Source organism: Aotus nancymaae, unplaced genomic scaffold, assembly GCF_030222135.1.
Source record: "Aotus nancymaae isolate 86718 unplaced genomic scaffold, 86718_ANA_hifiasm-v0.15.2.pri h1tg000011l, whole genome shotgun sequence".
Classification (NCBI taxonomy): Eukaryota; Metazoa; Chordata; class Mammalia; order Primates; family Aotidae; genus Aotus; species Aotus nancymaae.
In genome coordinates, this window is record NW_026988422.1 from 30,870,029 (window position 1) to 30,897,448 (window position 27,420).

The 27,420-nt window shown below is 47.2% G+C and overlaps 1 protein-coding gene across 7 annotated transcripts in view; it reads left to right on the top strand.

The window, feature by feature from the left end:
• The first annotated feature begins 1,038 nt into the window (after positions 1-1,038).
• SLC7A7 (solute carrier family 7 member 7) overlaps positions 1,039-27,420 on the top strand; it is a 44,462-nt gene continuing 18,080 nt past the window's right edge. The window contains exons 1-4 of one of the 7 annotated variants that reach the window (XM_012466624.3): positions 1,039-2,602; positions 3,122-3,234; positions 7,012-7,143; positions 8,862-9,402. In XM_012466624.3, coding sequence (XP_012322047.1) covers positions 8,904-9,402 — 499 coding nt within the window. In that variant the 5' untranslated portion in view covers positions 1,039-2,602; positions 3,122-3,234; positions 7,012-7,143; positions 8,862-8,903. Of the gene's footprint in view, positions 2,603-3,009; positions 3,235-7,011; positions 7,150-7,502; positions 7,600-8,861; positions 9,403-27,420 lie in introns of those variants that run through there. The other 6 variants (XM_012466570.3, XM_012466550.3, XM_012466609.3 and 3 more) reach the window with 6 other exon arrangements.

The window sequence follows — 27,420 nt, forward strand, 5'->3', positions numbered from 1 at the left end:
CTTTTAGTCTTAAAACGTGATGAAACATTTCCAGTTGCCTTTTCTTGAAATATTCAGCAACTCTCTTTTTTTGTTAGGTCCGCGCTGCTGCCAAGAATTCAGATTAAGGTGCTCCGGGGACTCCGATCTCCTGGGCACCCTCGGCCGGGACAATTTTGATTAAGCGCTACCTCCTGGCGGCAGCTCTACTGCCCGACGCCTTCGCAGCCTAGTGGGGCCCATTTTTTTTTTGGTTTGGAATCTGGAAGCTGATGCAACAGCTCCCCCAAGGGGGCGGGGCGGGGAGTAGGGAACTCAGGGTGGAAGAGACTGCCTTCCGGGAGAGCCCTCCTCTCGTTCCAAGCAGGCACCTCCCCTCGCCCGATCCCCACCGCCGAAGGGGCTTCCCGGTCTCGGCACCCTACCCAGATTCAGCCAAGCATCTCGGGGCCGGAGGCAGCTGTGGCCAGGGGTTGGGGCTCTCGCCCAGACCCTTGTCGGGCCGCCAGCATAAGCCGGGATTGGGAGGGAGGGAAGAGGAAGCTGAGCGTTCTTGGGGTGGGGTGGAGTTTCTAAAGGTATCCACGGTCATTTTCATATCCCCGCAGCAATCCAGCTCTACGGGAGCGACCAGCGGGCAGGGGAGCGGGTTCAAGGCCTCGGTGCTTGGACCTTTGCTCCCTTCGCCTACACCCACCACAACCCCCTCTTCTAGCGCTTCCTAGAGTCGGGGAAAGGACGGGGGCTGCTTGGCCAGGTGGAGGAAGCGGAAGGGACCCCTGGTGGGGTGAGGTCCTGGTCCCCTAAGGCAGAGTTCGGGTGGGCCCCCACAGCCAGACCTGGGCCTCGGCGGCGACCCTGTTCTTCAGAGGGATATTGAAGGCGGACTGTTGCTGGGTCTGGGCTTGGGAGGGCGTTGTCGTAGGGCTGCAGACTGGGGGCCCAAGAAAAGGAGGGAAATAAAAGGGAAAAGGCAGGGGCCCCGAGAAAGCAAGGGTGAATTGGGGGGTGGGGATGGGAGAAAGGGGCAAAGGTGAGTGAGACCTGCAGGATGGGCGGGGGCGGAGAGGGGGATGGGAACGGCTCTGGGATCGGCCAGTGAGGATCGTGGGCTAGGGGAGAGCTTTTCGGGGGAAGGGCCGCTGGCGTGCGTCTGGTGTGGAGTTGAAGAGTTTATGCTTCGAAGTTCGGCTGTTGAGCCCACTTGGATATACCTGAACCTGAGTGTTCGCCTCCCTCTGCCTTTTCCTCCTCTGACCTTCACCCTTTCGCGGTCATAGCACTTCGCTCTCCCATCTCCACGCCGCACCCAGACCTATCACCTGAGCCTGGGTGTGAGGTAGAGCAGACAAGAATTTCCCGGATCCAGGGCAAGAGTGTTAGATTATAGGCTTTTTGTTTTCCTTTGCTTTTCCCGTTAATGAAACAAAAGCCCGTTTCAAATCATTCTAGGCCTCCCAGTAAAACTATGAAAACCATACTTGCCTCTTTCCCTTTAATGTATTACTATCAAAAAGAGTACCTTCCAGTACTCCTTGCTTGAGAGCCAGAGCCGCAGCCACACAGGAGGACCTGGAGAGCAAATTCAAGGACATGCCCAGGAGCCCAGCCAGCTGGGAAATCAAATAAATAGCAGTTCATTCATCCATTTATTAACCCAGCAAACATTTATTAACTGTCTACCTGAGCCCTGCACTGTGGGGATACAGTGGTGAACAAAGCTCTTGTGATGCTTACATTCTAGTGGGGGTGGTGACAGCAAACAAATGACACCGGGAATGGACAACATCTCTGGGAAGCATGTTCCAGGCAGGAAGAACAGGAATTGCAAAAGCTTTGAGGCCGGATCGTGCTTGCTGTGTGGCCACAGCAGGGAAGCCAGTGAAGCTGGAGTGAGGAAGACAGCAGGGGGGCCCATGTGGATGACGACAGCTTCTCTCTTCCTAGGACTTCCCTCACAACTTGGACCGACCCCAGAGTGCAATTAGGGGGCAGGCAAGTTGGGTAGCAGGCTGAGAGTGTCTAAAGGACACCAAATTATCCTTGGAATAATTCAGGTATTTGGTGCCAGTGAACTCTGATTTCTGTGTCTTGGTGAAATATGAGTTGGCTTTCATCCAGTGACATAGACTTACTGACAACTCCTTACCTGGACTACTTGTGTCTGGAGTAATTTTGCAACAGACCAGTGTAAGTTGCAGGGTGTAGCCCAGAAGCCAGCCAGCTGACAGTTGCTTAAAGGCATTAGTCACACTTGTAATTCCAAAAATGCATGATGCGCTGTTAAGTGCTGCTCCCTGAAGACAAGTTTATACTATTATCTACATTTTAAGTGGTTTAATATGTTTACCATGTTTACCAAGAAGTTATTTGCTTCGGAAGATTGCATATGATGAAAATTTGTAATAATTTCTAATTTTGAATATAAAAAGGCTTACACAGTTTTTATTCCAGGACAATCGGTATTTCCCCCCTCTCTGCTAAGTAAACATTTGACAGATGTTTAAATAACACCGGTTTGAAGGGATGCCAACTCATTAATCTGACCAGGGTGCCACGGCCCAGTTGGCTCTTACCTGGTGACACACATCGATATCACCTGAACCAACTGGAGAACTCGGCTGTGAGTGAGCTTGCTTGGTGTCTAAATGTGTGCTTGGCTGTCCCCCTATAAGTGGTCTTCCTTGGCCTGCATTACCTCTCTTGGCTTTCTTTAGGGGCTGAAATGGCACTGACACGCTTGAGACAGAATTGCAGAGTTTCCTTCCCCTAACCATGGGATTGTATCCCCTCTGCAGGACTACGGATAGTACAGGAGTAGGAGATGAGTAGGAAATGGGATGAGGGGAGTTGCAAGAGGCATCATAAGTCACAGTCAATGGAGGGGAAAGCTTAAGTGCTCAGTAAATGTAGGGCAACAAGGAAGAGTGGGGTGGTGCTGAGGTAGGGAGGAGGAGGAGCTGAGACTCAGAGTGGAGAAGGTGCCTGGAGGCTGGCAGGCATTGAGGTCCTCTGGGTCTGATCAGGCAGTCCCAGCTCCAGCCCGTCCCCTGGCCCCTCCCCGCTGCTGGCCAGAGTCACACATGTGTTTTCCTGTTTTCCATTTCGGTCCCCGTCACCCTCTGCTTTTTCTGTTCCTCAGAGTCAACAGCTGCTGCAGCGGGAGCCATACCCTTGGTTCTCCTAACTAGTACCTTCCCCTCTCCTGAGCTGGTAGCCCCTCCTCCCTGCACCTGCCCAAAGATCACTGGACTGGTAAGAGTCGGGAGCGGAGGAACAATGGGCGAGAGGGGAAGTGCAGGAGGAGGATGGAGCCAGTGCTAAAACTCGACTGAATGGTGACCTAAGAGCCTCCTGTTTCTTGGTCCCAACCCTGTCCCTTCCTGGGCTGAAACTTCTGCCCAGAGACTTCAGCCCTTTGTTAATGGAAACCCTGGCCATAGGAGTAGACAATTTCTTTCTTGTTCCTCCCCACCCTTTTTTTTTTAAAGGGACTGTCTTAGCCACAGTGGAATATAGAAAGACAAACAGAGAACTAGGGTGGGAGGGGCTGAGCTAGCTTGGAGTGATGGGGAAATCCAGTCATGCCAGAGTGTATCTGTTTTCTGTTTCTGTTGTTAGGGGAGGCAGCGCAGACTGGTTGGAGCCAGGAAGAGACATAGGGTCTCTGGGAGAGAAAATGTGTTCTTACGGTAGTTCCCTGAGCTTGGCTGAGGAGCCAAGACCCCAAATTATGTGCTAGCTCCAGGAGCAAGTGTGTTTTGGTGTTGCCATTTGGGGGTGAGGTTAGGGTGAGGGGCTCCATTGGCTGCTCTGCCCGGCACTGCAGGCACTGCATACTGGGTACCCTGCTGCCTGTTTCTGAATCAAATTTCTTCCACAGCCTGTAGGATGAGTGTGTTGTTCTGTAATCTTTACTGGGTCCTCAGAGATGAATGCATCTCAGACAGGGAAAGATGACAAGGGCTGCTGTTATCTTACAGGGTTTCTCATGTAAAACTTGGGGTAGGCCAGGCACGGTGGCTCACACCTGTAATCCCAGCATTTTGGGAGACTGAAGTGGGCAGATCATGAGGTCAGGAGTTCAAGACCAGCCTGACCAAATGGTGAAACCCCTGTCTATACCAAAAATACAAAAATTAGCTGGCGCAGTGGTGGGCACCTGTAATCCCAGCTACTCAGGAGGCTGAGGCAGGAGAATCACTTGAACCCAGGAGGCAGAGGTTGCAGTGAGCAGATTGCGCCACAGCCTGGGAGGCAAAGCAAAACTCTGTTTTGGGGGAGAAAGAAAAAACCAAAAAACAAAAAACAAAAACCTGGGGTAGAAGAGCCCCTTTGGGAGAGCCTATCGGTGCTGCTGGTCCCAGGCGGCCTGAATGGTGGAAGCATTACCCTAAGACCCAGGGCCTTAGGGAGAAATGTGAGCTGCCAAAGATGGTGCCTTCTTGTGCAGGGTGCTAGGTAGTGGTTGAAAAAATAGGGGGCGGGGTTCAAAATCTCCATGAATGGCAGCCTCCCTTGCCTAGTTTGCATGGGCAGACTGAAGTAGGTTAGAGTCCACACATAGTACTTCCTGGTGCTACCACTAGGGTGTGCTGTTTGCTGGAATGTGGGTTTTACCCCCAGCAGATTTCTGTCTCAAGATTCCATGGAGAGGACTTTACTTTTTAGATGCTACCAGTCAGAAACGAAACCTGGTACACTTCTCTCCCCATTCCCCCTCACAGTTTTTCCTTCCTTTGTCACTCCTTCCTTCCTCTTTTACGTCATATTAAGACACATGCCCACTCCTTGGTGCCAGTGAATTTGGTCTTAAAAGGGCAAGCATGGTGATGTGTTTGTGTGTGTTTTTGTTTGCTTTAGAAGTGGGCACCCTAGCAATAGCAGCACTGCCAAGAGGACTTGTAATCGCCTCTTACCCCTGCAAAGAATGAGAAAGGGGAGGGGCAGCCAGGAAGGAGATGAACAAACTTTGCTGGAGCCTTTAGCCTATGCTACAGGCTGAAGGATGACAGAGGCTTTCTTTTTAATCTAGTGTGATTACATCTTCCCCCAGGTAATTCATGTAGATAATTCCCATCCGCTGGGCTTGGTGACTCACGCCTGTAATCCTGTCGCTTCGGAGGCAGAAGCAGGTGGATCACTTGAGGTCGGGAGTTCAAGACTGGGCTGGCCAACATGGCGAAATCCCGTCTCTATTAAAAATGCAAAAATTAGGCCAGGCACGGTAGCTTATGCTTGTAATGTCTGTAATTCTAGCGCTTGGGGAGGCTGAGGTGGGCGGATTGCCTGAGTTTAGGAGTTCAAGACCATCCTGGTCAACATGGTGAAACCCCAGCTCTACTAAAAATACAATAAATTAGTTGGGTGTAGTGGTGTGCAGCTGTAATCCCAGCTACTCGGGAGGCTGAGGCAGGAGAATTGCTTGAACCTGGGAGGCGAAGGTTGCAGTGAGCAGAGATCATGCCACTGCACTCAGCCTGGGTGACAGGGTGGGATTCTGTCTCAAAATAAATAAAAAACAAAATAAAATAAAAATACTAAAATAAAAACACGAATATTAGCCACGTGTATTCCTAGCTACTCAGGAGGCTGATGCATGAGAATCACTTGAACCAGGAGGTGGAGGTTACAGTGAGTTGAGATTGTGCCACTGCACTCCAGCCTGGGTGGCAGAGTAAGACCCTGTCTCGAAAAAATAATATAAAAGGAAGGCCTAGAGACTAGGTCAAGTCAGGGGATGGGGAGATGGAGAGAGAGTATACCTGCGTGATTAAGAGTGTATGAGCTCTGGTGGTTCCATGAGATAGTGTGCGTAAGTGCTTAGCAGTATGTCTGGCCCAGGTAAGTGCTCAATAGCAATTCCTATTACAGAAGCATTTTGGAGAAAAGGATAGTTTCCTTCAGAAGGATTTCAGATCATTGTGAGCCTGTCTTGGGAGAAGCGTGATCTCTGGGAAGGCTAACACCAGAATCCTCCTCCTAATTTAAAACTTTAAAGAGCTAGAATGGAAGGATGTAGGGTAGAGATGTCTCTCAGAGATATTTAGATCTCTATTCTCTGGTTGTAGAATAATTAAAGAACAGGTGTGAGAAGGGATAGATAGTTGGATTTCAGAATGGATAGGGTCTATTTCTGTTGGTAAAAGAGAAGCAGAATACCAGATTTAAAGTAAACAACAAAGATAGTAAAGAATAAATACAGAATAAACTATGTGATTTCAAAAAAATGCTCAGCTTCTTCTGCCTGTTCTGGGCCTGTCTGTCCAACAGAATTCAGTGAAATCTGATTTCCTCGTATTTTTAGGAAAGCAGAGTAACCTTGTATTTGAGAAAGGTGTTTATAGGAATTTATGCTCATCCCAAAGATCTTGGTATGTTTTCTCAAGGATGAAAGGGCACGTGGGTCTGGTGGAGATGCAGTCGGAGATTTGATCTCTTGACTGTGTTTCTTTTTAAGTAGTCTGAGGCTCAGACTTTGAGGTAGCGGCTCAGATTTGGAGGCAAACCCCTAGTCTCTCTTTGCATGGGGAAGTGTGCAGAGTTCTCTTAGAATGCCCAGTCACACTTCCTGTAATCTCAGCATGGGAACAAGCCTTTGTGTCACACTGTGCAACCTTTCTCCCTTTCTTAAATGTTTGAGGTGAGAGAGAAGAGAGGCTAGGGTGGGGCGTGGAGAACACACACACACACAGAGAGAGAGAGTGCTGTGTATTCCTTCCCGGCTACTGCCCTGTCCTCAGCTAACTGGCCCTGGGACAGTTTCCTCAGGGCTACAGAAACTGCACCCAGCTGACTGTCCTTTCTTCTGGGCCCCCAGTCCCAGAGCATAGCTGACAAAGGAGATTCCTGAGAAAGCGCCTTCTTATCACAGAAAGTGCTGAGCCAAGAGCTCCTAGCTGCCCCTTTTGCAGATGTGAAGGGTCAGTGAACCTTGGACCCAGATGGTTGCTTAATACTCCTTTCCCCCTCCCTCATCTCTTCCTTTGTGGGCTGCCTCGCCTCCTCCACCCTTCTTGCTTAAATCCATAGGCATTTGTTTGACCTTCCCTTTTACTGCTGGCTGGAAAGGAGGAGCGTCTGACCACAGATCCTGGAAGGCACTTCTCTCCCTGACTGCTGCTGGCACTGCCGAGAGAACCTGCTTATATCCAGGACCAAGGAGTGAGTGTGCGTTCCACCCTCTCCTCTCATTCCTGCTCACCTTGCTTACCCTCCTCTTTGCTGCTGTGCAGTGTCTAATCGCTTCCTCTCCTGAGTGCCTCGCCCTAATATCTCTCCATTGCTTGACTAGCCTCTCGTGTTTTCCTCTCAGCTGTCTCCTGCTTGGTGTTTTCCAGCATGTGCTGCCTGGCTACAGCTGTGTCCCTGCGTTGGCTTTGGGTGGTTTCTCTCCAGCAGCAACTCTGGGGTAGGGAATGGCTATCAGCTGCCTCCAATCATCTCTAGGTTTCGCTGTATATTGGATCACCTTTCTCTCATTCATACGTTTTTGGGTGATTTAACGATGCTGATGTGAGGGATCTGATAGCAGGAGGCTTGGAATACCAGAGACTGGGAAAGGTATCTGGGAAAGGAAAAGCAAGGAAAAGAGAATAACTGGTCTTCTTTCAGGGTGAGGTGGGTCTACTTGGGCTTTGCCAGGGCTGAACACTCCAGCTAAGGGTTAAGGGATGCTCCTTGGGCAGGAGGATGGTTGTGGGTTTCCAGCAGATTTCTAAAGGCTTTAGGTTTGTCATACATAGAGTCCTTGGGAATAAGAGTAGGTTGTGAGGCGCTCCCACAGATTAGTTGCTTGTAAGGTTGGTTCCTAATGTTGTATCTCAGCACAGGTGATTGCTGAAGCTGAAATTGGAGGGAAGATGGGTTTTGGATAAGGCTGAAAACTCAGGCTCAAGCCATTATGATTATTTTCTGGGAGCTGCCACACTGCCCCCTTGCCTGTCTTGTATCATAGCAGGCTCAAAGAGAACCAAGATTTAGTTTTCTATTTGGTGAGTTGGGTGGGCAGCAATATCCTAATGATGAGAGACAGATGCTTTCTCTCTGGGGAATGAGTGTCTTCTCTTAAAAATTCAAGTTGGTTGCTTTCACCTGAAGGGTCAAGAAAGAAAAAAAAAATTCAAGTTGAGGGGCCAGGCGAGGTGGCTTACGCCTATAATCTCAGCACTTTGGGAGGCCCAGGTAGGCGGATCACCTGAGGTCAGGAGTTCAAGACCAGCCTGGCTAACATGGTGAAACCCTGTTTCTACTAAAAATACAAAAGATTAGACAGGAGTGGTGGTTCGTGCCTGTAATCCCAGCTGCTCTGGAGGCTGAGGCAGGAGAATCGCTTGAACCCAGGAGGTGGAGGTTGCAGTGAGCTGAGATCCCTCCATTGCACTCCAGCCTGGGCAACAAGAGCAAAATGCCATCTCAAAAAAAAGAAAAAAGAAGTGGGACTTGGTGGCTCACACCTGTAATCCCAGGACTTTGGGCTTTGAGAGGCCAAGGTGGATGGATCACGAGGTCAGGAGTTCAAGACCAGCCTGACCAAGATGGTGAAAGCCTGTCTCTACTAAAAATATAAAAATTAGCCAGGTGTGGTGGCAGGTGCCTGTAATCCCAGGTACTTGGGAGCTGAGGCAGAGAATTGATTGAACCTGGGAGGTAGAGGTTACAGTGAGCCCAGACCGCGCTATTGCACTCCGGCCTGGGCGACGGAGTTGAGACTTTGTCTCAAGAAAAAAAAAATTCAAGTTGATGAGTGCGCTGGAGAAAAGGTTATTTGGAGGGCTCGGCAGTGGTGGGTGGGCTGCCCATATTAGCCTGTGTTGGAGGTGGGCAGAGGTTCTATGTAATTGCCAACCACCTAATATATAGCATCATCTTTTTCCTTAAAGGGCAATGCCAGGAAGCTGGTGAAGGCTTTCCTCTCCTCCACCATGGTTGACAGCACTGAGTATGAAGTGGGCTCCCAGCATGAGGTGGAAACTTCCCCTTTGGGTGATGGGGCCAGCTCAGGGCCCGAGCAGGTAAAGCTGAAGAAGGAGATCTCACTACTTAACGGCGTGTGCCTGATTGTGGGGAACATGATCGGCTCGGGCATCTTTGTTTCCCCCAAGGGTGTCCTCCTGTACAGTGCCTCCTTTGGTCTCTCTCTGGTCATCTGGGCTGTTGGGGGCCTCTTCTCCGTCTTTGGGGCCCTTTGTTATGCAGAACTGGGCACCACCATTAAGAAATCTGGGGCCAGCTATGCCTACATCCTGGAGGCCTTTGGAGGATTCCCTGCCTTCATCAGACTCTGGACTTCCCTGCTCATCATTGAGCCCACCAGCCAGGCCATCATTGCCATCACCTTTGCCAACTACATGGTACAGCCTTTCTTCCCAAGCTGCTTCACCCCCTATGCTGCCAGCCGCCTGCTGGCTGCTGCCTGCATCTGTAAGTGGGGCTGGGGCAGGAGGTGGTGGGTGGAGGGCTGAGCAGAGGCTGGGATGTGAGTGCAGTCTGGGAGTAAGAAGTAGATGGAAAGGAATGCCTCTGACAACACCTATATATATATATAGTTAGAATTAATGTATGCTTTGTGTGAAAATTCAAACAGTAGCACTCACCTTTCCCCCATCTTCTCATGGTAAACACTATTAGCAGTTTGCATGTTTTTCCTGATTTTTTTTTTTTTTTTGAGGCGGAGTTTCGCTCTTGTTACCCAGGCTGGAGTGCAATGGCGCGATCTCGGCTCACTGCAACCTCCGCCTCCTGGGTTCAAGCAATTCTCCTGCCTCAGCCTCCTGAGTAGCTGGGATTACAGGCGCGCACCACCATGCCCAGCTAATTTTTGTATTTTTAGTAGAGACGGGGTTTCACCTTGTTGACCAGGATGGTCTCGATCTCTTGACCTCGTGATCCACCTGCCTCGGCCTCCCAAAGTGCTGGGATTATAGGCGTGAGCCACCACGCCCGGCCGATTTTTTTTTTTTTAATTGCAATTTTTTTTTTTTTAAGAGACAGGTGTTTTCCTCTGTCACCCAGACTGGAGTGCAGTGGTGTGATCATACCTCACTTCAGCCTCGAACTTCTAGGCTTAAGTTATCCTCCTGCCTCAGCCTCCTGAATAGCAGAGATTACAGGCACACTGATTTTTTTTTCTCTTGTTTTTTCAAGAGATGTAGTTTTGTCAGGGCATGGTGGCTCATGCCTGTAATCCCAGCACTTAGGCAGGTTGAGGCGAGTGGATCACCTGAGGTCAGGAGCTTGAGACCAACCTGGCTAACATGGTGAAACCCCCTCTCTACAAAGAAAAAAAATAGCTGGGCATGGTGGTGCATGCCTGTAATTCCAGCTCCTTGGGTGGTTGAGGCAAGAGAATTGCTTGAACACAGGAGGTGGAGGTTGCAAAGAACCGAGACCAAGCCATTGTACTCCAGCCTGGGTGACAGGAGCAAGATTACATCTCAAAAAAAAAAAAAGATGTAGTTTTGTTCTTTTAGAAAAATGAGATCATTTTAGTCTACATATAATTCTACAGTGTGCTTTTCCTCCTAGCATTATCAGTGACTTTCTATTTACAGATCTACTTTTTAAAAATGCTTCATGTAATTCCATGTTAATTTTAAGGATGTATAGTAGTTTACTGACCTAGCTAGTCCTCTGTTAATGGCCATGTATGTTGGCTCCAGTTTCTCAGTCTTACAAATAATGCTCCAGTGAATATCCTTTTGCACGTGCATGAGTATTTGTGTAGGCTAGATTTTTCCTCTGTTTTTTTTTTTTTCTTTGAGGTGGAGTCACTCTGTCGCCCAGGCTGGAGTAGCATGATCTCGGCTCACTGCAACCTCCATCTTCTAGGTTCAGGTGATTCTTCTGCCTCAGCTGCTGTAGTAGCTGGAATTAGAGGCGTATGGCACCATGCCCAGCTAATTTTTTTGTATTTTTAGTGGAGACAGTGTTTAACTGTGTCGGCCAGGCTAGTCTCGAACACCTGACCTCAAGTGATCTGCCTGCCTCAGCTTCCCAAAGTGTTGGGGTTACAGGCGTGAACCACTGCACCTGCTTCTGTGGGCTAGATTCTTAATACTGTCATTTCAATGCACCTTGGCTTTTTCTCCATCTCATAAATAAAATATTTAAATCTGTACATCAGTAAAGCCATTGGAGGTGCTGAGATGATGATTCTTCACAGCCTCATCCCTCAGATGCCTCTTTTCTTGAAAAATGCCCTTCCAACCTGGGAGATCCTAGGGCATTAGAGATGCCTTCCACCACACAACTGTGAAGAAGCTCAGACATTCCGTCAGTTTGAGGGGCAGCTGCCCTAGCAGTTGGGACACAGGAATTTTGCACCACGTACAATTGCTCATTGGCTCACCCCTCTCCAATCAGCTCATGTCCTTTTCTCTTTCAGTTTCTGTATTGCCCCATTTACTCCTCAACTTCCTCTTCAGCTTCCCGGATTCTGTGGTTGTGTAGAGAACTGGCTGTCTTCTGTGGAGTCCTCCTGGTGTTTTGTGTGTCCATATGTCTGGCTTGGACTCATCTCTGTGTATGGGATGTTTATCATTCACAGCCACAGTCAGGGAGGGGTGGAAGGCACTGCCTTGTGTTGCAAGAAGGGAGTTTTCCACTGAGGTCTGAAATGTGATCTGTGATTTCTCTTGCATCGCTTGCAGATGATCTGGTAGGTTGCTAACTGGCAAAACTAATTTTAGGATCTATTGGTCTTGGAGCACCCTCAAATGTGGGTATATATTTATATATCATATGCAGAGAAGGATCATTCCAGCTAAGTAATATTTATTTATTTATTTATTTATTCGAGATGGTGTCTTGCTCTGTTGCCCAGGCTGGAGTATAATGGTGGGATCTTGGCTCACTGCAACTTCTGCCTCCCGGGTTCAAGTGATTCTTCTGCCTCAGCCTCCCAAGTAGCTGGGATTACAGGCGCCCACCGCATCCAACTAATTTTTGTATTTTTAATAGAGACGGGGGTTTCACTGTGTTAGCCAGGCTGGTCTCAAACTCCTGACCTCAGGTGATCCACCCGCCTCCGCATCCCAAAGTGTTGGGATTACAGGCTTGAGCTGCTGCACCCAGCCAATTTTCTGCTTCTAATTTGGGTATAGAGACGTACACGCTGAAACCCTCATTCACCCATGTACCCATTCATGTGCCTGTACATCCTTTTAAGAATACATTCAAAGTAGCCACAGTTATGGTTAGTATGCAGAGCTCTTCCGTGAGTAAAAGGCATGGAGTTTTGTGCACAGGTGTGAGAGAACTCTGATAGAGTGAAAGGTGCACACCACTCGTGCACACACTTGTGTTGGAGTTTGGGCTCAGTAGCTGTGTGACCTGGAGTTAGGTGCAGTGACTGTTTAATTCCGGGCTATTGTGAGAATGGGATGAGAATCAGTGAAAACATAAATTATGACTCAAGTATAAGGTACTGATTATGTTTAAAATTACTATCTTCTTGGCCACTTATAGTCCTGTTTCTCTTCCTACTTCTTGGCTTCATCTGAAGTAGTTACATTTAGATAAATGAGATATTACTGCATAGGTAATACCTGGACTTTGTTCTGTCTTTAATAACTTCAGAGGTACATAGAGATCTAAAGGAGGTTCAGAAGGGCAACCAAGACTAAGAATTAAGTGACATACGATCCATGGGTTTATTCCTTCAGCCACTGTTTTGTTTTTGTTTTTTAAAATTTTTTTTATAGAGATGAGGTCTCGCTATGTTGCCCAGGCTGGTCTCAAACTCCTGAGCTCTAGCAGTCTGCCTGCCTTGACCTCCCAAAGTGCTAGGATTATAGGCATGAGCCACTGTGCATGGCCTTCAGGCACTGTTTAATAAGCACCTAACACAAGTCACATGCTGGGACCTACGAGAACGTTCCGGTTAGCCTAAGTGAGAACTTAGGCAGAATCTTTAGATTTAGCAACAGAAGGGCTTTAATTTAGAGCTTTCATACATTCCCTCCCTTGGAAAACCTTTAATTAGGGCATGTTATGTGCTAGATATTTTACTTAGCGCTGGGAAACAAGAATGATGTCTGGCCCTTGCCATTTAATAATTCATAGTCCAGGAAGGAGGCAGACATGTTAACAAATAATTGTCATACAATATAATTAGTGCAGTGATAGAGGCAAATGGGGCAACTTTTTTTTTTTTTTTTTTTGAGACAAAGATTCACTCTTGTCATCCAGGCTGGAGTGCAGTGGTATGATCTTGCCTCACTGCAACCTCTGTGTCCCTGGTTCAAGCAATTCTCCTGCCTCAGCCTCCCAAGTAGCTGGGATTACAGGCATGTGCCACCATGCCTGGCTAATTTTTGTGTTTTTAGTAGCGACAGTGTTTCACTGTGTTGGCCAGGCTGGTCTTGAACCCCTGACCTCAGGTGAACCACCCACCTCAGCCTCTCAAAGTGCTGGGAGGACAGACATGAGCTACCATGCCTGACCTAAATGGGGCCACTTTATTTTTGTAGGGAGGAGAGCTTAGGAAAGTACCACAGAGAACATGGTGTCTGAGTTGAATTTTGAAAATATATATAGCTGTCTTCTGTGACCTTTCTCACAGGAGACTATATGTGCAAAGGTATGGAGGTGCAAAAAGGCACAGAATGATCAGAGAATTCCAGATCATTGGTATAGTTGAATGTGGGGTGGGAGAAGGGTGAGGAGACAGCCCTAGGCGAGGTGGGTTTTATAATCAGGTTGGACTTTATCTCAAAGACAGGGGGAAGCTATTGTTTATTTTTATATTTTTAGAGATGGGTTCTTGCTCTGTCATCCAGGCAGGAGTGCGATAGTGCAGTCATAGCTCACTGCAGCCTCCAACTCCTGACCTCAAGTGATCCTCCTACCTCCTGAGTAGCTAGAATTACAGGTGGGAGCTACAAAGCTACTGATTTTAAACAGGGGTATGGGGACTAGTGAAATGATCAGACGTAGTTAAAAGGAGAACTCTAGTGGCCACGTGGAGAATGTTTTTGGAAAGAGCAAGAGAGAGACAGATGGTGGGGAGACTGGTTTAGAGAGCTGAAACCTGAGTCCATGTGAAGGGTGATGAAGATCTGTACTGTGGAGTGGCCTTAGGAATAGAGATGAGGGTATGGATAAAGAACTAGTTAACTGAGGACTTTCAAGGACTTTTTGCTGGGGATGTGGGCGCTCTCAGAGGTGAAGCTCTGCCTCCATCCTTGCCCATAGGTTTTCACCCCAGTATGTTGCTCCCCTGTTTAAAATCCTCCAGTGGCTCCTCATATGCTTTAGGATAAAATGTAAACTCCTAGGAAGGTATGCCTTGTGCTTTCGCCACTTTGGCTTCCTCATACATAATCCTTCATGCACACCCCATTCCCCATATATTCTGGGTGTAGGGAGTGTGGAAGCTCTCAGAGGTGAAGCTAGGAGTTTGAGCTTGAACAGGGTGGGTGACAGGGCTGCCATCTGAAATAGGGAAAGTGGGCTGAGTGTGAGGTAGAGGGAACATCCAAGTCTTCTGCTGGGCTACTCATGTGGCCCTTCCATGAACAGCGCCTTCCTTGGGTGTCATGACACAGAGTTGGGTCATTTTCCCAGCAGTCGAGTCACACTTATCTAAAAAAGAGGTTGATGTGGCCAGGCACGATGGTTCATGCCTGTAATCCCAGCACTTTGGGAGGCTGAGGAGGGTGGGTCACCTGAGGTCAGGAGTTCAGGACCAGCGTGACCAACATGGTAAAACCCTGTCTCTACTAAAAATACAAAAATTAGCCAGGTGTGGTGGTGCGCCTGTAATCCTAACTACTAGGGAGGCTGAGATGGGAGAATTGCTTGAACCTGGGAGGTGGAGGCTGCAGTGAGCCGAGATTGCACCACTGCACTCCAGCCTAGGCAACAGAGCAAGACCCCATTTCAAAAAAAAAAAAGAAAGGTTGATGTGTGAATGATAATGCCAGTTTATTGATGTATGTACAGTTTATTGATTAGCATACATGGGTAATTTCTTTTTTTTTTTTTTTTTAAGACAGAGTCTTACTCTGTTACCTAGGCTGGAGTGCAATGGCTCAATTTTGGCTCACTGCAACCTCTGTTTCCCGAGTTCAAGCAATTCTCCTCACTCAGCCTCCTGAGTAGCTGGAATTACAGGCAGGTGCCACCAAGCCCAGCTACTTTGTGTATTTTTAGTAGAGACGGGGTTTCACCATATTGTCCAGGCTGGTCTCAAACTTCTGACTTTGTGATCTGCCCACGTTGGTCTCCCAAAAAACTGAGATTATAGGTGTGAGCCACTGTGCCCGGCCAGGTAATTTCTTTTTTTTTTTTTTTTTTGAGCCGGAGTTTCGCTCTTGTTACCCAGGCTGGAGTGCAATGGTGCCATCTCGGCTCACCGCAACCTCCGCCTCCTGGGTTCAGGCAATTCTCCTGCCTCAGCCTCCCGAGTAGCTGGGATTACAGGCACGCACCACCACGCCCAGCTAATTTTTTGTATTTTTAGTAGAGACGGGGTTTCACCATGTTGATCAGGATGGTCTCGATCTCTTGACCTCATGATCCACCCGCCTCGGCCTCCCAAAGTGCTGGGATTACAGGCTTGAGCCACCGCGCCCGGCCGTAATTTTTTTAAAAAATTTTTATTTATTTAACTTTTCCTCTACTTTTATTTTAAGTTCCAGGGCACATGTGCAGGATGTGCAGGTTTGTTACATAGGTAAACATGTGCCATGATTGTTTGCTTCACAGATAAACCCATCACCTATGTATTAAGCCTATCATCCATTAGCTATAATTCCTGATGCTCTCCCTCCTGCAACCTCCACCGACAGGCCCCAGTGTGTGCTGTTCTTCTGCATGTATCTGTGTGTTCTCATTGATCAGCTCCCACTTATAAGTGAGAACATTTGGTGTTTGGTTTTCTGTTCCTACATTAGTTTGCTGAGGATAATGGCTTCCAACTTCATCCATGTCCCTACAAAGGACTTGATCTTGTTCCTTTTTATGGCTGCATAGTATTACGTGCTGTATATGTACCACATTTTCTTACTTGCTGCACTTTTTTTTTTTTTTTTTGAGGTAGAGCCTTGCTCTGTCACCCAGGCTGGAGTGCAGTGGTACCATCTCGGCTCACTGCAACTTCTGCCACCTCGGTTCAAGTGATTCTCCTGCCTCAGCCTCCTGAGTAGCTGGGATTACAGCTGGAATTACTGTGCCTGCCACCACACCTGGCTAATTTTTTTGTTTTTAGTACAGACGGGGTTCCGCCATCTTGGCCAGGCTGGTCTTGAACTCCTGACCTCGTGATCCACCTGCCTCGGCCTCGCAAAGTGCTGGGATTATAGGCATGAGCCACGTGCCCAGCCTATACCACATTTTCTTTATCTCACTGATGGGCATTTGGGTTGATTCCCTGTCTTTGCTATTGTGAATAGTGCTTCGGTGAACATGTGTGTGCCTATATCTTTGTAATGGAATGATTTATAATCCCTTGGGTATAATATATCCAGTCATGGGATTGCTGGGTCAAGTAGTATTTCTGCTTCTAGATCTTTGAGGGACGTCACACTGTCTTCCACAATGGTTGAACTAATTTACACTCTCACCAACAGTGTAAAAGCGTTCCTTTTTCTCCGCAACCTTGGCAGCATTGGTTGTTTATTGACTTTTTAATAATTGCCTTTCTGACTGATGTGAGATGGTTTTTCACTGTGGTTTTGATTTGCATTTCTCTAATGATCCAGTGATGTTGGGCTTCTTTTCATATGTTTGTTGGCTGCATGAATGTCCTCTTTTGAGAAGTGTCTGTATCCTTTGCTCACTTTTTAATGGGGTTGTTTTTTTTCTTGTAAATTTGTTTAAATTCCTTGTAGACTCTCATTATTAGACCTTAGTCAGATGAATAGATTGCCAAAATTTTCTCCCATTCTGTAGAGATTGTCTTTTCCCTCTGATGATAGTTTCTTTTGCTGTGCAGAAGCTCTTTGGTTTAATAAGTTTCCATTTGTCAATTTTTGCTTTTGTTGCAACTGCTTTTGGCATTTTCATCATGAAATCTTTGCCCGTGCCTATGTCCTGAATGGTATTGTTATAAAGCCCTAGATTTTTTCCTAGGGTTTTTATAGTTTTGGATTTTATATTTAAGTCATTAATCCATCTTGAATTAATTTTTGTATAAGGTGTAAGGAAGGGGTCCAGTTTCTATGACTAGCCAGTTCTCCCAGTACCATTTATTAAATAGGGAATCCTTTCACACATGAGTAATTTCTAATGACCAGAAGATGTGTGTTCAATATCAAGGCATCCCCTCCCTGGTACCCTAGTAACTGGGAAACCAATCTAGTAATCAGGAAGTTGCTTGCAGGGTGTGGAATTGGAACAAAAGAAGACAGTTTGAATAATTTGAGAAAAATTTTCTGAATGCGTTGGACTCTATAAAGCATGGAGCTGAAAGGTGGAGCCCCTGCCCGCAGGGAATGCACAGTATGGTGGGGAAGCTGGGCAAACATAGTCACTCAAACACGTATATGTGTCAAGTGCTTGCAGGGGTGGAGAGTGGCTTGTTTGGGGATGGTGTCTGCATCAACACTGAAGGATGAAAGGAGTCAGGCTGGGCTGAAGCACCCATGTTTCTACCATGGCCTGTGTGGCTGTACTCCACCTGATTTCTCTGTCGCCAGGCTGGAGTGCAGTGGCACTATCTCAGCTCACTGCAACCTCCACCTCCCTGGTTCAAGCGATTCTCCTACCTCAGCCTCTCGAGTAACTGGGATTACAGGTGCATGCCACCATGCCCAGCTAATTTTTATATTTTTAGTAGAGATGAGGTTTCACCATGTTGACCAGAATGGTCTCGATCTCTTTTTTTTTTAAGAGATGGGGTTTCACCATCTTGGCCAGGCTAGTCTTGAACTCCTGACCTCGTGATCCACCCATCTTGGCCTCCCAAAGTGCTGGAATTACAGGCGTGAGCCACTGCGCCTGGCTGGTCTTGATCTCTTGATCTCATGACCCACCTGCCTCAGCCAGCACATTAATTACTTACTTGTCTCTCTTTCCCTCTAGAATATAAACATCATGAGAATAAGGACTTTGTTTTACTCACTGCTGAATCACCAGCATGTAGAAAAGTGCTTGGTATCTGCTGGGTACTCAATAATTATCTATTGAATGAAGAAGGGGGCAGGACATTCTAGGCACAGGGAAAGCCAATGTAAAGGCACAAGGTGAAGAAAATGTATGGGATGTGGGGGTGGATGGGGTGTTGTGGGATATGAGGGGGCCGAGATGGGCAAGGGGCTAGAACACAAGGTTTACCTTTGTAGGGGTTTAGAATTTACCCAAAGCATATGTGGAGCCATTGAAGGATTTTTTTTTTTTTTTTTTTTTTTTTTGAGATGGAGTTTCGCTCTTGTTACCCAGGCTGGAGTGCAATGGCGCCATCTTGGCCCACTGCAACCTCTGCCTCCTGGGTTCAGGCAATTCTCCTGCCTCAGCCTCCTGAGTAGCTGGGATTACAGGCACGCGCCACCATGCCCAGCTAATTTTGGGGTTTCACCATGTTGACCAGGATGGTCTCGATCTCATGACCTCATGATCCACCGGCCTCGGCCTGCCAAAGTGCTGGGATTACAGGCGTGAGCCACCGCACCCGGCCATTGAAGGATTTTAAACAGGGAGTGATATAGCTGGGGTGGAACTTACGGGACAAGGCTGGAGGCAGAGACACTGTTAGGAAGCTCTTGTAGCAATCCAGGCAGGAAATGACAAAAACCTGCACTAGGGTGGTGGCAGTTGGGGTGAACAGGAAAGGACAGATCTGAGAGCAATTTAGAAGGTATAATCAAAACAACCAATGAGACCTATTAAGGTGTCAGGTATAAGGGAGAGGGGGAGAAGGAAGTGTCAAGGAAAACCTCCACCATGTTGTAAGTTTTGTGCCAGAAGAGCTGTGCCTGTCTGATCCACTGTAGCAAGGAAACACAGAAGCTTGGTAAATATTCTTTGTTGTTTTTGTTGTTGTTGAAGACAGAGTCTTGCTCTGTCTCTCAGGCTGGAATACAGTGGCAAGATCTTGGCTCACTGCAACCTCTGCCTCCCGGGTTCAAGGGATTCTCCTGCTTCAACCTTCTGAGTAGCTGGGACTATAGGTACATGCCACCATGCCTAGCTAATTTTTGTATTTTTAGTAGAGACAGGGTTTCACCATGTTGGCCAGGCTGGTCTCCAACTCCTGAGCTCAAGCGATCCACCTGCCTCAGCCTCCCGAAGTGCTGTGATTACAGGCGTGAGCCACCTACCGTGCCTGGCCCTCGATAAATATTCTTTGAATGATGAGATGAGGTTTCTGGTTTGGGCAACTTGTAGGCAGTGGTATTATTTACTGGGAGGAGGAGGATGGGGGCATGTTGAATTTGGAATTTATTTGTAGCATAGTAGGTGGATATGCCCATTGGAATTTAGGAAAGAGTTAGGGTTGAAGATTGAGCATTCAACAAGTGTTTGCGAAGAGCTTGCCACGTTCCTTGCACTTGTCACTGTCTTTTTGGAGCACTTTGTGTGTGTGTGTGTATGTGTGTGTGTGCACGCACGTGTGTGCGTGCATGCATAGGTGGATGCAGGGGTCATGATGGGCAACCCAATACAGGGTTTTAATGGATTGTGATGGTGTTGTGATTTGCAAGGTAGAACAAGGCATAGGAGGAGATCAGTTTTAACCTAGGCATTTAGAAACCACTCCTGTAGAAGTTTTAGCTGATACCTGAATGGTGAAGAAGTAGAAGAGGAGTATTCAAGGGTAGAGGAGTGTTCCAGGCAGCAAGAATAGTATGTATGAAAACCTAACTGCAAGAAAGAAGGGCACCTTTCAGGCACTGAAAGGAGTTCGGGGTGGGCAGCAGTGTTGAATTTCAGGTAGTAAAGGTTGAGAGTTGGCTTGCAGAGGTAAATAGAGGTCAAGGCATAGGTTGTTCAAAGCTGTATAAGCTGTGCTAGTTATTATTGTGCTATAACAAATCATCTAAAACTTAGTGTCTTAAAACAATAGTCATTTTATTTTAAAAAATTATTATTTTTTGGCTGGGCGTGGTGGCTCATGCCTGTAATCCCAGCACTTTGGGAGGCCGAGGCGGGTGGATCACGAGGTCAAGAGATTGAGACCATCCTGGTCAACATGGTGAAACCCCGTCTCTACTAAAAATACAAAAAATTAGCTGGGCATGGGGGTGCGTGCCTGTAATCCCAGCTACTCAGGAGGCTGAGGCAGCAGAATTGCCTGAACCCAGGAGGCGGAGGTTGCGGTGAGCCGAGATGACGCCATTGCACTCCAGCCTGTGTAACAAGAGCAAAACACCGTCTCAAAAAAAAAAAAAAAAAAAAAAAATTATTATTTTTTATTTCTAGATAGAGTCTTGCTCAGTCACCCAGGCTGGAGTGCAGTGGCACGATCTTGGCTCACTGCAACCTCCGCCTCCTGGGTTCAAGCAATTCTCCTGTCTCAGCCTCCTGAGTAGCTGAGATTACAGGCGCCCACCACCACACCCGGCTAATTTTTTTTTTTTTTTTTTTTTTTTGAGACAGAGTCTCACTCTGTCACCCAGGCTGGAGTGCCATGGCGCAATCTCGGCTCACTGCAACCTCCGCCTCACTGATTCTCCTGCCTCAGTCTCCTGAGTAGCTGGGATTACAGGCACTTGCTGCCACGCCCAGCTTATTTTTGAATTTTTAGTAGAGACGGGGTTTCACCAAGTTGGCCAGGATGGTCTTGATCTCTTGACCTCATGATCTGCCTGTCTTGGCCTCCCAAAGTCCTGGGATTATAGGTGAGAGCCACTGCACCTGGCTGCACCTGTCCATTTTTGTATTTTTAGTAGAGACAGGGTTTCACCATGTTGGCCAGGCTGGTCTTGAGCTCCTGACCTCATGATTTGCTCTCTTTGGCCTCCCAAAATGCTGGGATTACAGGCATGAGCCACTGCGCCCAGCCTCATTTTATTTTTTATGATTTCTGTGGCTTAGGAATTTGGGAAGGGCTTAGTGGGACAGTTCTAGGTCAGGGTCCCTCATGTGGTTGAAGTCAGATGATGACAGGAGCCGGAAAAGGGGTTGCTGAGAAAGATGCAGAGTATCTGGCCTTCTTTTTCTTATCAAATTGTGTCAGAGCTTTCCCATGTGGTCTTTCCACATGGACTGCGTTGAACTTTCTCACAGCATGGTCACTTCAGGGCAGTCAGACTGCTTATGCAGGCAGCTGAAGGCTTCCAGAATGAGTGTTCTAGCAACCAAAGTGGAAGCTGCATTGCCTTTTATGACCCAGTCTCCGAAGTTACATGGTGTAAATTCTGTCATGCTCTACAGGTAGAGGCATTCACAGATCATTCAGTTTCGAGAAGAGGGGCACAGACCCTGCCTCCTGATGGTTAGAGTGTCAAAGTCACATTGTAAGAAAGGAATATGGGATGGGAGATGTTAAGACATCTTTGAAAATTGCAATCTATTGCACCAACCATATTAAGGAGTTTGGTGGGCTTTCTTCTGAGGCAATGAAAAAACTCTTAAGGCCTTTAAAGCAAAAGAGTAGCATTTGTGATTTAGATTTTAGAATTTGTGATTTTAAGAAAGATTATTCTAGGTTTTTGGTTTTTTTTTTTTTTTTTTTTGAGACAGTGTCTTGTTCTGTCACCTAGGCTGGAGTGCAGTGGCGTGATCTCGGCTCACTGCAACCTCTGCCTCCTCGGTTCAAGTGATTCTCCTGCCTCAGCCTCCCGAGTAGCTGGAACTACAGGCGCCAGCCACCATACCTGCCTAATTTTGGTATTTTTAGTAGAGATGGGGTTCACCATGTTAGCCAGGCTGGTCTGGAACTACTGACCTTGTGATCCACCTTCCTTGGTCTCCCAAAGTGTTGGAATTACAGGCGTGAGCCACCGTACCTGGCCAAGTTTTGTATTTTTAGTAGAGATGGGGTTTCACCATGTTGGTTAGGCTGATCTCTAACTCCTGACCTTGTGATCTGCCTGCCTTGGCCTCCCGAAGTACTGGGATTATAGGCATGAGCCACTATGCCCTGCCAATTACTCTAGTTTTTCTATGCAGGATTGAAAGCCAGGAGACAAGTGGGAAGCTGTTGCTATGATCCTAGTGAGAAATGATGGTGGCTTGGAGTAGAGTCATGTTTGGGGATGGGGAGACTGGTTAAGACTTGGATGTTGAGTAGATATGGGTGGAAGTTGTTGATGATAATAACATGCCCAGGTCTTTGGCTTGCATAAATGGGTGGATGGTGATGCCAGTTACTTGTATGGGGAACACTGAAGGAGCAGTAGGTTTGGGAGAAATTGATGGAATCAGTTTTGGACATGTTAAGTTTGATGTGCCTGGTGGTGTCCAGCAGGTAGTTGAATATTCATATGTATCTGGAACCATGACAGTTGGGCTGGTAATATACTTTTGGGAGTCATCATTGTATACAAGGTTATTGAAACCATAGGAGTAGGCCGGGATGGTGGCTTATGCCTGTAATCCCAGCACTTTGGGAGGCCGAGGTGGGCAGATCACTTGAGGCCAGGAGTTCAAGATCAGACTGGAGAATCACTTGAACCCAGGAGGCAGAGGTTGCAGTGAGCCGAAATAGCACCACTGCATTCCATCCTGGGTGACAGAGCAAGACTCTGTCTCAAAAAAAAAAAAAGAAAAAGAAACCATAGGAACAGATGAGATGACCTTGGGACAAGATGTAGAAAGGAAGGACAAAAGGGCTCAGAACAGCATTCTGAGAAATACCTACATTTGAGGGATAGGTATTCTGTAAAAAGGTGGAGAAGGAGGATCTAGAGAGATATGAGGAAAACTGGGAGATGGTGAGTAGAAGGGAGTGAATTAAGAAGGAATGAATGACCAACTGTGTCCAATCTGCTAACAGGTCAAACTAGGTAAAGACTGAGTATAGGTGACTGGATTTATTGATATGAAGGTCATTAGTGGCTTTCCATGTGGGCTTTCTCCTAAGACAATTAAATTTCAGGGCAGTGAGAGTGAAATCAGGCTTCAGAAATATCATTTATTCACCTAGCAAAATATATTGTTACTATGTGCCTAGTTCAGGACTCTGCTCATGGGTACAAGGATAACTGTTATCTGGTCTTTCCCCTCACACAGCTCTTGTGGGTGGGAGAGATGTATGTATACTGTTCTAATGCAGTGTAGTTAATGTGGGAAGGTGGGAGCACACAGCAAGGGCAGCATGCCACAGGTGACGGGTTTACACTCAAAAATAGCCTTTCTGGAGGAGCTGTTAAGTTGGAATTAGCAACTCAGAGAGTCAAAGGAAAACTTTTCCAGTGTAGAAGAGGAAGGAGTTGCAGCATCTCGGACTGCATTGTAGGGACGGGAAGGGGAAGGAATGTATATTTGCTCTTTAGATGAATGATTCTGAAAGTACAGAGGGTGGTTGTTGGAGGAAAGGAGCAAGGTTGAGGGACGGTCTTATGAAAAAGAGTTAAGCCTGCCTTAGGTTGGTTGAAGTATGTTTCTGGGAAAGTTGGATGAAATATCTTTACCCTAAAATGAATCCAGCCTTCTCTATTGATTGGGTGCCCTGGGTCAGGTTTCTTTTTCTTTTTTTCTTTTATTTATTTATTTTTTCTGATACGGAGTTTCGCTCTTGTTACCCAGGCTGGAGTGCAATGGCGCCATCTCGGCTCACCGCAACCTCCGCCTCCTGGGTTCAGGCAATTCTCCTGCCTCAGCCTCCTGAGTAGCTGGGATTACAGGCACGCGCCACCATGCCCAGCTAATTTTTTGTATTTTTAGTAGAGATGGGGTTTCACCATGTTGACCAGGATGGTCTCGATCTCTTGAACTTGTGATCCACCCGCCTCAGCCTCCCAAAGTGCTGGGATTACAGGCTTGAGCTGTATTTTTAATAGAGACAGAATTTTACCGTGTTGGCCAGGCTGGTCTCAAACTCCTGACCTCAGATGATGTATCTGCCTCCCAAAGTGCGGGATTACAGGTGTGAGCCACCACGCCGGCCCTCAGTTTCCTCTTCTGTAGAATGGAGTCACTACCTCATAGAGATGGGATCTATATTTCTACCATATTTTCATCTTTTTCTATTCAAACCATGACAGTTTCCAAAGAGCAAACACAGAATCTCTGTTCCTGCCGTTGGTTTACAGTCCTTTGGCAGGCATTGTTTACCTTTACGAGCTGTTGAACTGCAGCCCTAGATAGTCTGTTATTACTAATAGACCTTGAAATCATTTACTGGTTATGGCTTATGTAGGTTTTTTTTGTACGGGTGGGTGACTTCATTCACTGCTGATTTCATTGTCAGGGTAATCACATGTTGCCCTCTCTGTCAGGAATATTGCTTCCCCTCCTCCACCCAGCATGAGCCTCCATGCACTCAGTCCAGATAACAGTGATCCTGGTGCTTGCCTGCACCCCAGTCACTCCTCTAGTGACATGTGGCTGGATAGGTTGCCTCTCAGTGCCTTTCATAGCGCCTGATTCTTGTAATTGCAATGTCCACTTTTCAGTGAAGGCTGGAGACCGGGTCTTAATCTTAGAGCCTGCACAGGGCGTGGAACACAGTGGGTATTCAATATATGCTTGTTGAATGAATAAGTGAATGAATGTACTTTGAGTTCTGAAGGAGCCTCTCTGTCCTGTCTAGGGTAGTAGCAATGGTTGCTTTTCCCAAACAGAGAAATACGCAGATGGCACCTCCTGAAGCTGCTTATTCTGACTTCTTGGAGCAATTCGTGGACTGCCCCAGTGCTCTGTAGTTCTTGGTCTCTCCATTACCACAGGGGAAGATAATCCCACTCCCACTCCCACATTCTTGCATATAATTAGGGAGGTATGTGGTGTGGTGGAATGGGTATAGGCTTTGGAGCTAGTCACCTCAAAATAAAGATAATAAAACCCACTCTCTGTCAGATTAAATTAGAAGATAGGTATAAGTATCTAGTGACCTGGCACACAGTTGTCAATCAAAAATAGTATCTATTACTGCAAGCTATATTCATATCATGTGCATCTTATTTATTTCTGAAAACTTTACCTTCCACTTGCTGCCTTTGGATGACTTAAAAACAGTTTAAGTTTTACTTTACAATAGCTTAGTGATCAGAAAAGAGGGCTGAGACTTCTTCCTGTTTTACAAGAGAGGTGGAACTTTTTCTCTTGGCACAGTCAGGGATAGGTGTCCAGAAGTCCAGCTCCACCCACCTGTCCTTTCCTCAGGGCCAAGGTGTTTGGCACACTGTTCACAGTTGGATATTTCTGTTCTTGCCTTACCTACACTTGCCCACACTGGGACCTAGTTGTTTTGCCATTCAGGACACTACCAGGACTTTTTTTTTAACAACCTATGTCTTCAGTCTGCCCCCTGTTCCAGTGAGTCAGCAGTACTTGGCAGTTCAGGGCTCTTTGTTTACAGAGTACTGTACTTTAGGGATCAGGTAAAGATGCTTTGTGTCACGCACACATGGCCATAGTGAATTGCATGTAATACGTTCTTCAATAAATGTTGACTGAATGAATGAACAGAAGATATGATTCCGGGCTCAACTTGGCTGAGAAGGGTACTTCATGCTTTTACCTTTCAGGGTGGTGGTGGGAGCTGAGGGCTGCTGTGGGAAGAGGGCAAACAGCTTACCCTGAGTCTGCCAGAGCTGCTGTGGGCTGTGAAGGACTTCGGATCTCTGTGTGTCTGAGAGCTTTGGCCAGGTGTCCTCGTGCAGCTCCTGGTACCAGAATGACTGATCTCATGTACTTGTGGCTAATGAGGTGGAACAGTCAGATGCTGGGCCCCCAACTGACTTTTGCCCTTTGAATCTTCTACTTGGAAGCTAGTTACCTATCTCAGAGGGTTTTTCTCAAGAGCCATCTGAGGACGGAGGTGAAGAAATTTATCTTTTCTGGTCAATATTCACCTCAACAAATAGGCTTTCATCAGAGCCTTGGGTTCTTTCTAGTGTGGGCTTGTTGTGAACTTTGGAACAAACCCTTGACCAGCATTGAAGGGGGTAGACCTTCATGCTGCTTTCATCATCAAGGCCCTTTGGGGGCTCATCCTTGGTCTCTTCCTTTCTTTGTTCTCTTTCTTTCTGCCTCAGAAGAAGCTGGGCAGGTAGCCTAGAGGAGGTTGCAGAAGGAACTGGGCAGCAGTGGGTCCTAACCCGGCTGTGCATTGGTATCATCTGGAGTGTTAAGAAAATGATATTCAGATCAGGCACGGTGGCTCACGCCTATAATCCTAGCACTTTTGGGAGGCTGAGGTAGCAGGATGGCTTGAGCTCAGGAGTTTAGACCACTTAGACCACTCTGGACAACTTTGTCTCTACCAAAAATAAAAAGATTTAAAAATTGGGAATGGTGGTGCACACCTGTAGTCTCAGCTACTCAGGTGGCTGAGGTGGCAGGACTGCTTAAGCCCATTAGGTCCAGGCTGCAGTGAGCCAAGATCGTGCCACTGCATTCCAGCATGGGCAACAAAGTGAGACCCTGTGTAATCACCTGTGGAAACACACTCAAAGAAGCAGGTCCTCAGACTCACCTGGGAAACTATCTCAGGTCTTCTGCATCAGAACCTCTCGGGGCTGGGGCCCTGAAGCTGCGGGTTGACAAATTCCTCAGGTGATACTGATGCTTGCTCAGGCTTGAGATCTGGTTTCTAAGGACTTGAACTCTAGCTAAGCAAACCAATAAGGATTCGATTTACATGGCTTGGAGAAGGGACTCACGGGGTTGTTACTATGACAGCCACCTGGTACAAACTGCCTGCTTGTTCCCTCAGAGCGGTCAGAGCCACAGGAACCAAAGTGCTGACTGAGTTTCAGGAAGGAGAGCAGGAGGGCTCTGATCCAGTAACCCACAGGGTTCACCTTGCCCGATGCCTAGACCAAGCGGATTCTTCAAGACAGGGGAATTGCAATAAAGAGTAATTCACATGGAGCTGGCTGTGTGGGAGACCAGAGTTTTATTATTACTCAAATCAGTCTCCCCAAGCATTCTGGGAGCAAAGTTTTTAAGGATAACTTGGTGAGTCGGGGGAAGCCAGTGAGCCAGGAGTGCTGATTGGTTAGAGATGAAATCGTAGGGAGTCGGAGCATTCTTCTTGCTCTTAGTCACTTGCCTTGGTTGTGGCCACATGATCAGATATGCCAGTTTATTGATTTGAGTGGGGCCAGCTGATCCATCAAGGGCAGGGTCTGCAAAATACCTCAACCACTGATCTTAGGAGCAGTTTAGAGAGGGTCAGAATCTTGTAGCCTCCAGCTGCTTGACTCCTAAACCATAATTTCCTTTTTTTTTTTTTTTCTGAGATGGAGTCTTGCTCTGTTTTCCAGGCTGGAGTGCAGTGGCACAATCTTGGCTCACTGCAACCTCTGCCTCCCAGGTTCAAGCAATTCTCCTGCCTCAGCCTCCCAAGTAGCTGGGATTACAGGCATGGGCCACCACTCCCAGCTA